The following is a 15895-nucleotide window of genomic DNA, read 5'->3' as shown; positions in this document are numbered from 1 at the left end:
TACAAGCTGAGTATCTGGTACTTTCATGTTTGTAGTACTTTACATTAAACAGAATCCTGAGCAGTTTTTGTAAACCAAAAACAGATATATAATGGGACGTGATCCAGCTGCCTGGTTCAGCGTCAACTCCAGAACTGCTGAAATCACTTTGAAGAAAATTATTGATCGAGAGTCATCCTATGTAGTCAATGGGTTGTACAGAGCAGAGTTGCTGGCTATTACAAGAGGTAAGAAAATAGATTTACCCTTTGTCATTTTGTATTTGTTTATAGAACTGTCCTGGCCCTAATAATACTGGTCTCCTATCCTATTAAAGTGGCTATTTCTCTGAACAAAAAGTATAAGATGGAGCTGGCTCAAAGTCAAGTGTTTTCACATGGAAATCTTCAACAAAAAATGAAAAGAACTGTAATTTTTATAAAAAATTTTCAAGAAAAATGTTGATTTTTCAACAGAAACTGGAAAGCCAAAATAATTCAGCCAAAAATGGGAGGTTTCATATTTGATGGTAATTGAGGTTTGTTCCTTATGTCCTTTATTCCCCTGTATGGGCTGGGATCCCCAGCTGGACTACATCTCCCAAAATGCATCATACTTTCCTTGTTGATGAGAAGCTGACCATCATGGAGTCTCTGGCTCTGATGCATTGTGGGAGATGTCATCCAGCTCGGTATTCCCTCCCATAGAGAAGAATGGGGCATGAGGAGCAAACTACAACTCCCCCAAGGCACTGCAACTCTCATTTTCAGCCAAAAGTTTTCAGTTTTTGGCTGAAATATTTAATGAAAAATTGAGATTTTTGCACAGAAAGCAGCCACTCTTTAGATGAAAACCAAATTAGCCACTGAAAATCAGTTTAGATGGAAAATTTTTGACTAGCCCTAATATAGGTCTGATTCTGCAAACCATTATTCACTGGAGTATCTTCAATGGGATCACACATGAGTAAGATTAGCAGGTGTAGGATGTTCTAAAAATTATGTAACTAGTTTCCTTCCCTCCAGTGTTAGTTGAGATCAGGTGTGACTAACACATATGAATCAATCAACCTTAGGTAGTCCTGAGCTCAGGCCTTCTAAACTCAGCTAGTACTGCACCCAAAGACTAGAGTGCTATTTATTCTTATGGCTGCCACCTTTGAAGACCTGGAGGATTTGAGTGTTTTGATAGCTCTGAAATAATAAATGATAATCACCATCATTTTAAGATTTAGAACCAGCAAGGATTCTAATTACAAAGCATTGCCATCAAAAATGGGGATATGTCTTCCAAATATACTACTGAACAGTCCAAAGCTCTAGCTTCTGGAGCAAATAGTTGCAAAATAAGTTTGATTTGGGATATTAATGTGGCCTGTGTTTCTCAGTTGGGAACAATGAGTTGGAAAAATTTTGAAAATTTCCCATAATTAAAAAAATAATCAGAAACAAATGCACATAATTTTTTCTCCATTATTCAACCACCTTTAGTTGTGAAGCCAAATTCTGTTTTCACTTACATCCATGGAAGTCCAAAGTGACGTCCATTCCTTCAAATCTTTACTTATTCATGCAACTAGCCCCATTGATTTCATAGAGACTTTAATGGGTGCTAAATCAGTTGAAGTCAATGGAGTTACTCTGGATTTACACCTGAGTAACCTGAGAGCAAATTTGAACCCCGTCACTTTAATTAGCACACCATCAATGTGTGAACAAATAAAGTTAGGCTTGGGTTCAGTTAGAAATTTGATTCTTGAATTGTAACTGTAAGAAATTTTAAGAAAATGTACAACCCCTTGAATACTTCTTTAACACCAATTATTGTTGACAGATGTTCCTGCAAAAACTTCCACTGGTACCATTGTGCTTACAGTTGACGATTCCTACTATAACTGTCCAATTCTTCATACTGAAGTGAGAAAAGTATGTATGAGTTCTCCAACAGTTATTATCACAGCAAAAGATCTGGACGGTGGTCTATATAGTCCTCCCTTTACATTTATCATAGTTAATCAGCCTGCAAGAAGTTCATGGAGTATTAGCCCAATAGATGGTGAGTAAAGTTAAATTTTTATAACATAGTAAGTCATAGAAATAAAAACTCATTTAAGGTTTTCTTGCTTGCTTGTTTATTTGTAAGATTGATGACAATGATAATCAAGCAACTAATAGAAATTAAGATGGACAATACAGTTATTGGGCCTCATTCTGAACTCACTTGAATAGTTTTTATATTGGTATAGTTCATTGACTAACTGGAGTTGCTCCTGATTTTCAACTGTGTAAGATGAGAAAGAGGCTCATTATTAGCATTTTATTTAAAATTATTAGCTTTAAAATATAAACCTATATGAAGATTCCATGGGACAGCTATGCTTTTGATTTTATTTTGCTGCACTGCAATTATGGTGTATAGGGTGTATAGCTGAAGAGGGTCTAAAGCTAATCTAGTAATTATTTTGTTTTGTGAATTGCCCAAAGAGTTCTGAACATGTCATGAAAATCCCAAATGTATTAATTATATGATGTTATCCATGAATTTCTTGCTCAACAGAATACTTGATTTATGAAGTGAGTATATTAGAATTGCAAATACAATTTGTATTACAATCTACAATCCTGAAGTTTTTTGCCACTGACTTTAATGGAAGCAGTGTCCCCTACATTAGTTTAATACATTAGTTACATAAATTATAGTGTGGTTTTCAGATTCTATTTTAAATTGTAATAGTCACAGATTACTCTTTCAGTTAGCTATGTAAGACATCCAACCAGGGACTGGAAACAATATCACATGACTTAAAGAGTGACTGTGAGCAAATGGTGTTCCAACCATGCTGTAAATACAAGTCCACATATTTTGAATAGGGTCAAATCACCCCCTTTTTTTGGGGGGGGGGAGTTATAAACAAGTCACTTCAAAATAATCTCCACACCAAGCTTACTCTCCAGGCTTGGCTTTTCTTCTCATAGAATGTCTCACCCCAACTCCCTAGATTTCTCATTCAGTGGAGTTATTAACTCCACCACCTTTATATCCAGGGTGGAGTTAATAAACCACACTCGCAACATAGTCAAGAAGGTTCACTAAGCATCTCCCAAAGAGTCAAAACCTGCCGAGAAGGTGGGTCCATAGGAGAACCTGCCACCATGTTACACCAAACAGCACAGTGTAAATTTTGAATTGAATATACATTATTTTATTTATATTACAATAGCACCCAGAACCCCAACTGGGATCTAGGGCTCAATGTAATAGGAATTACACAAATACATAGTAAGAGTAATCATTGTCCCAAAGAACTTAGTCTACTTTTGCTTCTACCCTTTGTCTGTCTTGTCCATTTAAACACAGACAAGTGAAGTGACTTGCCCAATATCACAGAGCAGATCAGCAACAGAGCTAGGCAACAGCAACAGGCGGGTTCAGCATGAGAGTATCATCTTATTCTCAATCTTTATATTCTGTACTGTAAACACCATAATAATGAATTGCCACAAAAGGTCTAGAAAAGAGTAAATTTAAAGCAGGATTCTTAATTTAAATTATTCTTTTATTTTTTTTTTCAAAAGGTTACTCTGCAGAGCTGAGAACTCAAAATATTGAGTTTTTCATTTATGACATCTATATCCATATGATAGACAGCCAAGGCAGAAGATGTGAACGACCACAGAGAATTCCTTTGCAAGCCTGTCTTTGTGATACCCTCCTAGTATGTATTACTGGTGCTACAAAAAGAATTGTTGTCGAAAAAGTTACAGACGTTGTGACGATTGATGATCGCCAGGCCACTATTGGTAGTACTGTTACATCTGCTACTGTTGTTACGGTTACTAATCCTGTTACAACATTCCTGCCTGTGGTGCGTGGAACGACTACACTTGGTGGTCCTGCTATTGCTCTGATGTTTCTTGGAGGCTTAATATTTGTGTGTAAGTATTCAATAAGGTATGCTATTTAATGATCTCTCGATGCAAAGAGTACTGTTTTACTCTTCCAAAATCATTTTTTATTTTTTTATTAAAATATAGAGGCACAGAGGATCTCTGTGGACAAAAAGAAGCATCCTGTAAATAATATGAATTTTTGCATGTAGTTTATTCAGAAATTATTATTTCTCTCCTTTTATATATCGCTTTTTCCTAGATCACTATCCTTATCATAATAAGGATCTTATGCTGCCCCCATTGAAGTCAATGGGAGTTTAGGCAGGACCGGAAAGAAGTGTAGAGGTTAGGATCAAGAGTAAGTAAAATCTGGGCAAAAGCAGGCTCTCAAACTTTACCACAACTTGCATTTATCTCAGTAACATAAATGAGCCTCCTTATTTCAAAACATTTCTAAAAAGAGTGGTCCATGCTAAGCTGAAAATAAACCAAAAAATAATAAATACGAACCCAATCCTGGTTTCAGTAAAGGCAGAACAAAAAATGTCATGAACTTCAATGGTAGCAAGATGAAGGCCCTAATGTTGAAGTCAATTTCTGAGCTGGTGACCATTATGTTGATGAAAATTAATATTTTCTGTGAGAACAATTAGAATACATCACTTATTTAAATATGTCCTCATTTTTCAAACAATGGAAGTTGTGGTCTGGGGAGGAAAAGAATGAATCCATCCACACTGTCATGTTTCAGCAGCAAATATGGTATATGAACTTTAGAAATGACCTCCCATAATGCCAGAATCACATATGGTGACAATTTTCAGCAGTATGACCGCTCTTAACATGCTAGTCAGAAATGAAGAGCTTTAACCATAAAAAAACTCTTTGTTCTAGTGTATTTCAGAGTCATGTAAGAAATTATTCTCACCACATAAAAACTTTCTAGTATTCTGAATGTCCTTCTGACAACATTTTGAAATGACCTGATTCACAAATATTGGTTACATCTACTGTAGGAATCTAATTTGTTTCCCATTTTAGTACTTTATTTTTAAATCTTTGATTACAATTGGGCAAATAAAAATAGGTGAAGATTTTCAAAGATACAAGTAGCTGTTAGGCACCCATTGACTTTCAGTGAAAGTTATGCCCCATTTTTGCCTTTGAAAACCACCTCTATAATCAATAGCTGCTAGGGTAAACCATGGCCTTAATCCTGTAATGTGATATGTGTGGGCAGATATGCATGCATAACCTTGCTGCATTGGCCCATTGTTGTAAGGCACTTTGTATAATCCACAGCCCACTCCCTTGCATTTTACTACTCCTCTTAAAGTCAGCAGAAATGACAGGTTATTTATTTGTAGGTCATGGCCAAAGAAATCCCCCATCCCTAACTTGTCTGTTCCTTGGCTCTAAACATTCAATTTCCCAACCAGGAAATGTATTTTCCTTTTTGTGGTTTTCAGCGTAATCAATTTATTTATAAAATGTTCTCTCACCAAGATTCTTGGGGTACAATAATTCAGTAAAGCACAATAAAAACGTTGAAAACCACCCTATTCAAACATCAGGCCACCAGGACAAATCAATGGGAACCAAAATGGAAGAGAAGGTCATAAGTGTGGGTCCAAATAGACTAGTATGTCTTATGTATCTTGGTCCCCAGGTTTTGAAATTTTCATGTGTCTTCCCAAATGCCTAAATTTCACATACAAATCACTGAAGAGGATATTTATAATTTTAAGAACCACCATAGAAACACCTATAGTTAAGGTAGTCTGACACTTTCCATTTTAAGACCATGCTTATAATTTTGCCAAACTTAATCTGTTCAGGCTGAAATTTTCCATGCCAGGTTTCTGCCTCAGGCTGATTTGTTTTTGTTGTCATTGAAAGTTTCAGCTAAAACAATTCAGCTGTTTCTGAGGATTAGGTTAAGGGAAATACACTGTTGTGCAGATGTTAAAATATTCTTATAACTATTTGATTGAGAAGCTCTAGCATTTCCATGCTTTGTTGTCCCTATGAAAATCAGACCAAATCACAGTTCTCACATGCTCCGTAGAGACTTGTAGAGTAGAGTTTGGTGGCTAAATTCTTCAGATTCCATCTCTGTGGGGCATGTTTCAGTCCAGGACTGCAGAGGCTATAGCAGAACTTTTCCTGCAGTTGCACTTCTTGGCAGCTGAAGTCCACTGTGTTCAGCTTCACGGGAATTCTCCTCTGCTCTCAATGATCCCATGCTAGTGCTCAGGCCACAAAGAGGAAAAGGAGGAATCAACCTGACTGGAATGTAGAGGGGTGAGGTGCAGTGGAGGGGAGAAAAGAAGAGTAGGAGCAGTGGGAAAGAGAAAAGTGGGAGGGGAAGGAGCTGGAGTAGATGGGAGTAGGAGCTGAGGGGTGGAGATGGATATGTTCAGAAGGGGCTGACGGAAGGAGGCGTGGAGGCAGGGATGACAGAGAGGGAGGGGGCAGCAGCCAGGGAGCTGGAGAGGAACAGAGTAGGAGAGAGGCAGGAGTATATAGGAGCAGAGATTGACAGAGACATGTGCCAAGTGAATTGGAGCAAGAGGGGGGACAGGTTGGAGCCATAGGGGCAGAAGGGTTTATAACTACTAGAGCACACTCCCCTCCAGAACCTGGAACTGAACCCATTATTCCTGAGTCTCGAGATGGTGTCTAGCAAGTAGCTGTGAAACCCACTGGCAAGTATGTGTCATCCCCTTCTACTGGCTGGTCCACATAGAGGATAACCTACCACTGCAACCACTGACTTTGTTATCTCAAGTGGTAGAGGTATGTGCTGTGGTCTAAAGTGGTAGAGGTCTCTACCCTATTGGTATCTCATGTGGGGATCCATATGGTTCCACATGATGGAATTTTTCAGTTTGCTTTTTTAAAAACGTAGGCAATAACATTTTAAAAACTGCTTTAAAAGAACGTTAAGGTTGCAAAGTCAAACTCAGACTTTAGGAAATGCCAGAAGTAAGTTTGCCTGTGAACATTTAATTTGGCCCTCTTGTCCATATGCATTATGATACAATCTTTAATTACGTGTTCACATACTATTTTATCAACAGGACTTCTGCCTTATTCAGTGCACAGAATTGTCAGGGTTCTATCATGAATGAGTCTCTTATCTGTAGAGCTCTTGCATTGTAAAAGTTGGAAGGTATATAGTGAAGGACGCAGGAGCTTGCAAGAAGAGAAAAGAGGGCCTCATGGCTGAATGCTGCCCTGGAGAAGTGGATTATATCCTGGTCAATTGGAGCTATTCTTTGAACATATACAATTTTTAAGTACTCTGAAAAATCAGGCGTGAGGGGTCTTCAAGTTGAGCACCCAAAAACAGTGGACATTTTGACCTTATTCTCTCTGCCTTAGTATTTCCAGTTGTAAAGTGGTGATAATACTTCTGCTTCACCTCTCCATAATCTTTGTGGTGTATTCAGATACAGATAAGGTAAGAGCACCATAGAAGCGCACATGAGAAAATTAATTATTTGGTATTTGGTACAGGGTTTGCAGGTGTACAGCAAATAAGACTTTGGACCACATATTGAAAGAGAAGGATAAAAACAAATTTTGGATAACTGCCCGTTCTGTGAATGAGGCATGGTCCTTTGGAAACTATAGCATGTGATCATGTAATTAAAGATTGTCTCATAATGCATATACATAAGAGGGCTTTTTGCTTAGACTCTGACAATGACTTCTGAGGAAAATGTCTGCTCATACATGTAGATTCAAGTTTCCCTGAACCTGAGTCTGTTTGGTTTTAAAGTGTTACCTGTATAGCTGAATGGACCAAAATCTGTTCCCAGTTATACTGGAGTAAATCTGGATTAGTAACTCCACTCTGCTCCAGATTTACTCCATTGCAAGTGGAAGCAGAAGTTCTCCTGATGACAAAATAATATGTGCATTTTCAAAAAGTCACTAGTGATTCTCAGTGTCCCAGTTTTTGAGTTCCCAACTTGAAACATCTTAAGCGAGTCAGATTTTCAGAAAGTGCCGATCATCAGCCCTCTGAGGAAAAAGAAATCTGAAGAACTAGATCTAGATGTAGATATATACTCAGAGATGGAAATACGTTTTAAAAATATAATTGATTTACTTTTGTGTTTCTTTCTCCATTAGTGTTTCCAATTTTGATGGCAATGAGTGACTGTTGTGGTTATGGAGCTAGACCTGTAGGTGGCGTTGGGGCCGGATTTGAGCCAGTACCTGAATGCACAGAAGGAGCAATTCATTCATGGGGAATTGAAGGAGCACATCCTGAAGACAAGGTCAGTTCATAGTTTGTAAAACACTGTTGTTTGTACATAGAATTAATTCTATCATAATGCCTAGAATTGGGACACATTACGGTGCTGCGTCTTTTTTTAAATAAAGGAATTGATAGTGCAAACTATTATGCATGCAAGTTTGTTCATTGACTTACATAGGCTTTAAGAGCCTGAGTAAATACCTGAGTAAAGGTGCAGGATCAGGCTCAGACTTTGTAAAGTGTTACAGCTGACCTTTCCTTCTATGTAAATCACAAATTTTAAAAAAGAGCCAGGTAACCAAATGGTGATCTTAGTGCGTATTTAAACAGCTGAAATATTATTTTCCAGGATATCAAAGGCATCAGTGCATCAAAAGCAGCTGCCACTGCAGGTGACTTTGCTGACTCCTCTGGTAAGTAGACTCTGAACTTCTCTAAATTTTGTAATGCAGAGAGGCATCTTTCAGCATGGAATGTCCTTTTGATATAAAAGGCCATTATCTGATTTAAAAGGTTTCATTTTCCAAGCGAGGGCCCAATCCCACAACATTTACTCATACAAATAGTCTCATTGAAGTCAGTGGGATTTGTCATGTGAGTAAAGAGCTACTCATGTGAGTAAGGTTTGAGCCTTAGGTACAGGTAGATTTGGGCCTTAGCTATGTGTTTAAGAAATAATTGTTTTGAAATATTTGCTGGTGCTTTCAAGCCAAAATACATCTTGCTTTAACATTCCAGTTAGCAAATTATTTTTTCTTATCAAAATTAACTATTTCAGATACAGTGTAAGAAATATAAGCAAAAATCATTTTCAGTATTGGAATAATGTAATTCTCAGTAATAGCTAGAGAGTTCAGTTCTTCCCTGACTTTAAGCAAAGTTTGGCACAGAGGAGGGCGGGGACTGCCAGGGAGCTAGTTTCTGCTCCCTGATCCTTTGTCAGCCCAGACACAACATCCGCTAGAGCAGCCTTTGTGATGCTCTAATTTATACCCCTGCTATAAGGTCCCTTAGAGATCTTATGCCAGTGGAGAATCAGTTTAACCATGGCTCTTCCTTCCCCCAGTACGCCCCCTATGCCAAAGCATGAGGTGAGGATGGTGGACACAGCAGCCACCTCCACTAGGTTGATGCCAGCAAGGAATTCCCTTCCACAAATCATATTCTGTGATGGCCATTTATAGACAAAAAATGTGTTACCCTCGAGATAAATCAAAAGATGAAATCTTATGGTTCTGAGAATGGGAATTTTTATTCATTGATGTCATGGGGAGCTTTGCCGGAATAATGACTACAGGATTAAGATATTTGCAACTTCTTTCCCATCCTTCTCTTCAGTCCTCTTGCAAGAGCCTATGGGCCAAACTCTAACATCAGTTAAAATCAACAAAGGTGACTGGGTATAAATGAAAGCAAAATTTGGTTTATGGGTATAACTTACCACCGGCATAGTCAAGACAATAGTGACCGAACAACTAATTGTTTTAGTACAAGTTGACATTTGAGACCAATTCATAGAATCATAGAATACCAGGGTTGGAAGGGACCTCAGGAGGTCATCTAGTCCAGCCACCTGTGCTCAAAGCAGGACCAATCCCCCCAGTTTTTGCCCCAGATCCCAAATGGCCCCCTCAAGGATTGAACTCACAACCCTGGGTTTAGCAGGCCAATGCTCAAACCACTGAGCTATCGCTCCCCCCCCCCCCCCCCCCCGATCAATCAATTCATTGATTGATCTCATATAAAGACTTCTGGAGAAAAGAAAATTCCACACAACATACAGAACTTTAAAAAAGGAATTTTTCATTCTGCATTAGGAATACTATATTTATATACTTTAGCTATTGCCTTTTATTTTCCCCCCAGAAACACTACTTTTGAACAATTATGCACAGCAAAGGCAGACGGGTCTTTCTGTTCTTAACATCCAGTAAACATAGGGACTGATTTTCAGTAAGATTATAGGTGCACACTTATGCATTCCATATATTAAAGTACAAAATCAGACATACTCATGCAAGTCCCTGATATATGCACACACATGACTACATAGGCACCTATCATGTGCATATGCAAATTAAGGATTTTTTCAAGCACATTCTGTATTGTGTATGCAAATATAGGCCCAGAATCTTACAGAAAATCAGGAAGATTGTAAGTGTATATTTGCATGCATTTAATTTTTATTGCAATTCCACTATTTAGCACTATAGCACATGCCTGTCCGAATCTGTAATTGACACTAGCCCAAACTGCCCTTAATTGATGGCTTACTAGATTTTTTTTAATGTTTGTAGTAATCAAATGGTGAGCAAGTAATTTCAGTGAAAGTTTTCCTCACAGTGTATTCTAGGATAATATTTTTTTCTATTTTCAGACATTTATACAAATACATATGGAGGAGGAGCAGTGGTAACTTCAGGACTTGAAGAAACTACAGGGCTCGGAACAGCTGTAGCTTATGGAACAACTAACAGCTATGGGGCAGCAACTGCCTATGGAACAATGGGGAAAAAAGAGTCAATTGGAGGGACATTAAGAGAGTATAGAGAAGGAGGAGTGAATATGGCTTTCTTAGACAGCTACTTCTCGGAGGTAATTTATCTACCTGATTTTTAATATATTTGTCTAGATAATGTCAGATTCTAATTGGATTTACACCTGTGTAACTGACAAGTAACTTCAATGAAATCAAAAGAGTTACATAGTGTAAATGGTGTAACTGAGAGGACAATCAAGCCCATTGTGTACATTGATAAGAAAAAAAGGTAATGATAAATGAAATTGCTTTATGTGTTGTTGATATAATAATCTGAATGCTCAATAGCATCCCCAGTTGAGGGATACAGTGAACATTTTCATTAATTGTCAAACTGGTTATTAATATGATTTATCATTGCCTTGGTTAGGATTAGAGCTGGCAGATAATTCATAGCAACTCATGTATTTGATGAATGTCATCTTTTTTCTGTTTGTGAATTATCTATGACTAGATCATGAAATTCTTGAATATATTTTTTATTCAAAATTGCTCATGAATTTCTTCATCAAATAATGCTTGGTTAGGGCATAGTTCATTAACTGTAAATATTATCACTTCCCACTGGCTTGTTCTTTTCTTATTGTCTCTGTTCCCAGAATGGATGACTAAGGTAACTAACCAACATGGTGTGAAATGCAAATTGTATATTCAAATGTAAAATTCAATTTGCACAATGTTGATTAGTTACACGAGTCATTTAAATGTGGAACAGAAACAATATCATGGGACTATGTTGTTAGCTAACAACATGACCCTTGCGTCTCAAATGTTATAACTAAATATACTATCAAAATTTGTTTCTGGTGGATATTTGAACTCAAATTTCATTCTTCATAAGTACTTGCCCTAGCAAAAGCTTGAGAGGTTAAATGTTAAAGGTCAGAAAGCAAGCATAAAAGGGTGACAAATACTGAGAAGTAGACATTTTATTAAAAATTCACACAAATATTAATGGCTAAATTTTCTCACTGCTTTTATCCACTTGTAGTTGTAGTCACCTGTGTTCTGTGGTATTATTACAGTAGGTCACATTCTGCCTGGGAGTTCATGCATGCCAGAAATCTACAATTGGTAGATGACCTACAGGGCACAAATCAGCTGCTTCAGTTCTGGTCCCACTTGAAACATTACAGAGGCATAGCTCTGCAGCTCTTCTGCAAGAGGCACAATATCTGGAAGATAATGCACCATGAACAAAGGTTCAGGGGCCTACTTGTTAACAGGCAAATCACAATGATCCCTCCCATTATGCCTCAGATATTCAACATCTCTTCCTCCTGTTTTTGACACTAAGGCTTCGTCTACACTACACGGCTTTTAGCAACATGGCCGTGTCCACATGGCCATGACGCTAAAAGTTGGCACTTTTGCAGACAAATACTTCCACCCCCTACCAGCGGAGTTCACATTGTTGACAGGAGAGTGCTGCTGCTGACGAGCCGTTTACACTGCCACTTGCCACTGCAAAACTTTTGTCTTTTGGGGCGGGGGAGGGGGGCTGTGAATGACAAAAGTTTTGTCGTTCAATTGGCAGGGTAGACAAGCCCTAAGTCATTAAATTCTTTGTGAAAGGCACCAGTATAAAGATTGCTAATATTTGATCTCATCTGATCTACAGAAAAAAGTCAGTCTAATTCTGTTTTCCCTTTTTCTCCTTCAGAAAGCATTTGCCTATGCAGATGAAGATGAAGGCCGACCAGCAAATGATTGTCTACTAATATATGATCACGAAGGAATAGGTACTCCTGTTGGTTCCATTGGCTGCTGCAGTTTTATTGGAGAAGATATCGATGACACCTATTTAGATACATTAGGACCAAAATTTAAGACCTTGGCAGAAATCTGTTTAGGCAAAGTCATCGAACCCATTCCAGGTGTTAGTGCTACCTTTCCGAATATTGAAAGTGATCTAAAGCTGCCACCACCTGGAACTACGATCATCGTTAATGAATCTTCGTCTATGCCTCCCACAGTTGGTAGTACAACAATTGTTACCGAAAACACTTACACATCTGGTTCTACGCTACAGCCTGCAAGGCCTATACCTGATCCTTCGCTCCATGGTAATGTAATGGTGACTGAGACCTACACATCCGGCTCAACTTTTCAACCACCCACACTTAGTGTCGATCCTGTCCGTGCATCAAATGTTGTTGTAACAGAAAGGGTGCTTGCTCCTGCCGCCGCCTCTGATTTGCGCGGCATTCTAGATATTCCTGATCTAACAGATGGGGCAAATGTTGTAGTCACAGAAAGGGTAATTGCACCTGGCTCAAGGTTACCCCCTTCTTTGAGTATCCCTGATTTAGCAGATGCATCAAATGTAGTGGTGACAGAACGGGTGATTAGACCTGCCTCTGGTCTGCCAGGCAGTTTAACTATTCCTTCTGAGCTATCAAATGCACATAATGTGGTTGTTACAGAGAGAGTAGTATCTGGCCCTGGCATGGGCAGCATGGGGGGCATGAGCGGTATGGTGGGCATCAGTGGAATGGGGGGCATGAGCAGCATGACTGGTCAAATGCTTAGTGCTGACACTCATCTTAGCCAGACAGTTGGATCCGTTTCCCCTGGTACATCTCGAAGAAGGGTAACAAAATACAGCACGGTACAGTATGCTAATCAGTAAGGCTTCTATTAGTATATTTTTCTGCAGAGATCATGATTTACATTGAAATTTTTAACTCTTACTAAATATACCTAAGTATATTTTTATTATTTATAACTAGCAAATAGTACTAAAATTCCTGTGATTCTTGTCTGAGTAAGAATCTCGTAAAGCTATCCAGTTTCAAAGTGAAACACAGAAACATTGTCAATGGGGGAAAGTTCAGGTAAGCAACTTTAAATATTTTCTTTTATTATTACAAATGCAGTGCTAAAAACAGATGGTGCTTCCTCTTCCATAGCATGGCTTTTGCATATTGTCAGTGTTAAGAGTGAGAATATCATTCATTCAAAACATCGCCCTCCTAATATACATTAGTCAGTGTGCTCTCTATTTCCCTGCCATATTTCTCAGGCAATATGAAAATGGAACAGCACTGGAGCTGTGCTGAAATATTTAGGACCAATTTGAACAGTTAATTTGGTTCAGGAGCAACCGATTTATGCAGAGTCTATCCAGAGCAAAAATTTCATATTGGATATCCATTTCCAATACTTACTCAGCTAAGTTTAAAATGAGCTTAAAATTGGTCCAGGAGAAAGAGCTTAGTATCAGAATGTGTCAGTGAGACGGAATCACTGTATGTGTATCGTACTGACACGCATGAATTTCATATGGCGCCCATGCTGAGATATTTTATCATATTTATGGCCTGTCATGATATCTTTGGCCTTTATTTAAATTAGGATTAATGGCCCTGTGACTGATTAACTGCCCCTCTCCCAGATGTGGTGTGGCAGTAGTGCAGTGCTGTCTCGGGAAAGGGTCATCGTTGTGACTTTTCAACACAGTGTTTAACTAATCACTTCCATTTGCTTGGGGTTTACATTGCATGTTGTCACTATACGTTTTACAGAAAGTTACTTATCCTAAGTTATTCCCTTGCCACTAACCTAATAGAATGTATAGAAATAGTTACAAGCATATAAATACAGTATATTCTCATTACTCACCACTCCTCTCAGTAAATACCAGGACTTCCATCCTGAAGGGTTTGACGCAAAACACACCACAACTAGTCCATCTGATCTGGTAAGGGTATGAAACTATTAGTCATGTCTGTGTCTCCACTAAACTTACTTCCATAGGCTAATCAGCCATGACTGCTATCCTCAGTGACTCAGAGGTTCTTAGTCAGGCTTGCTGCCATCTACTAACCAGAAGATAATCTCCAATTTCTGGGTATATTCTGAGTATTATATTATATCTTACTAGTTCTCTGCACTAACAAATCACAAGGAAATATCATCTTAGCTTCATGTTCTGTGGGTACAACTGCAGTTTAGTCAAAGTGTTATAATTCTGATTTTGGCAGTAGAAGTCTTTCAGGAGAAGAAAAAACTACTTGAGAAAACATAGCTTTGCTAGCGCACAGTACCAGAGACTAGATATTTCATATCATGTCTGTACTTTGCATTGTATTTCGAAAGTGAATTTGAATATGTTAAATGGGAAAACTACATGGAAGTCCTTATGGATTTTATCATCTAAATTAAATTGGGTGTTTAGTTCCTATTTTTCCACAAGACGCCAGCTCAGCCAAAATCTCAATTTGCTTGAAACTAAATAAATACAAACAGTAAAAATCTGGCCTCAGATTTCAGCTGATACTAACAAAAAGTTGGAAATCTTTTATCCATTCCTTAGTGCCTCTGTGGATAGCTTACTAATTGCATATATACATCATAGAATACATGAAGCTGAATGAACAAAATACTGAAATATAGTAACTACCTTGTTTCAATTCTGTACCATATGTAAAGTATAGTAACTAGTGTACACAACAATACTTTAGTGTAAATACAATAAAATTATTCATGGGGCTTGTTTTGTCACTAAACTATAAAATCTGTATTTCTTTTCCCTCTTGCTTTGCTCCTTCAATGCTGATGGGTAAGTTATTGAGGAGTTTACGAGAGTTTTATTAGGATAATCACTTGCTCTCTGACATCACTTCCCATGGGTTAAAAGGGAGAAGGAGACTTAGTCACCTACCTAGATTGATTTATCTCATAAGATCTGGACAAAGAGTTTCTGAGCCTGATGTCGTTTAAAGGCTTTTCTAAATTATGCTTGCTGAAATGCAAATTGGCCCACTGTCAAAGACAGTGTGAAGTGCCTTCTGCAGTGACATTACAGCCACAGATTCCAGTGGCTTCCTGAAGTTTATCATAAAGCCCAAGGCTGCCTCACAAAAGGGTTCTCCCATGGTATTGTATCCAGCTTCAAACCTCTTATAAAGCCACTTGTTGTGCTACATATTCTACACATTAATGCTGGTGTAAGTCTCTTAGGACCTGATTCTGCAATCCTCACTCAAGTTGGGTATCACTTTGGTTTTATTGACTTAAATGAAAATTTTCTCCCCAGTAAGTCCTATGTAGTGTGAGTAAGGATTGCAGGATTGTTCATTGAAGAAGGAAAACAGGTTGCTACTGTACACAGGCTTATGGTTTCATGACTGAGTATTGCAAACTATAAAGTTCAGTACAAAAATCAAATGTTGCCTTTTTCACTAACCAAAAAGCTATTATTAACAAAAA

General features: G+C 38.2%; 1 protein-coding gene across 1 annotated transcript in view; it reads left to right on the top strand.

Moving 5' to 3' along the window:
* The window catches only part of LOC140906753 (desmoglein-4-like), a 34577-nt gene extending 21264 nt beyond the window's left edge, over window positions 1-13313 (top strand). The window contains exons 10-16 of the mRNA XM_073331328.1: window positions 85-227; window positions 1813-2034; window positions 3555-3914; window positions 8013-8161; window positions 8492-8555; window positions 10520-10737; window positions 12345-13313. Of these exons, the coding sequence (XP_073187429.1) occupies window positions 85-227; window positions 1813-2034; window positions 3555-3914; window positions 8013-8161; window positions 8492-8555; window positions 10520-10737; window positions 12345-13313 (2125 nt within the window). The remainder of the gene's footprint in view (window positions 1-84; window positions 228-1812; window positions 2035-3554; window positions 3915-8012; window positions 8162-8491; window positions 8556-10519; window positions 10738-12344) is intronic.
* The last annotated feature ends 2582 nt before the right edge of the window (window positions 13314-15895 follow it).

The sequence above is a fragment of the Lepidochelys kempii genome, chromosome 2 (genome assembly GCF_965140265.1).
Source record: "Lepidochelys kempii isolate rLepKem1 chromosome 2, rLepKem1.hap2, whole genome shotgun sequence".
Lineage (NCBI taxonomy): Eukaryota > Metazoa > Chordata > Testudines > Cheloniidae > Lepidochelys > Lepidochelys kempii.
Note: the sequence above shows the minus strand (reverse complement) of the source record. Positions and strands in the feature narration are given on the sequence as shown.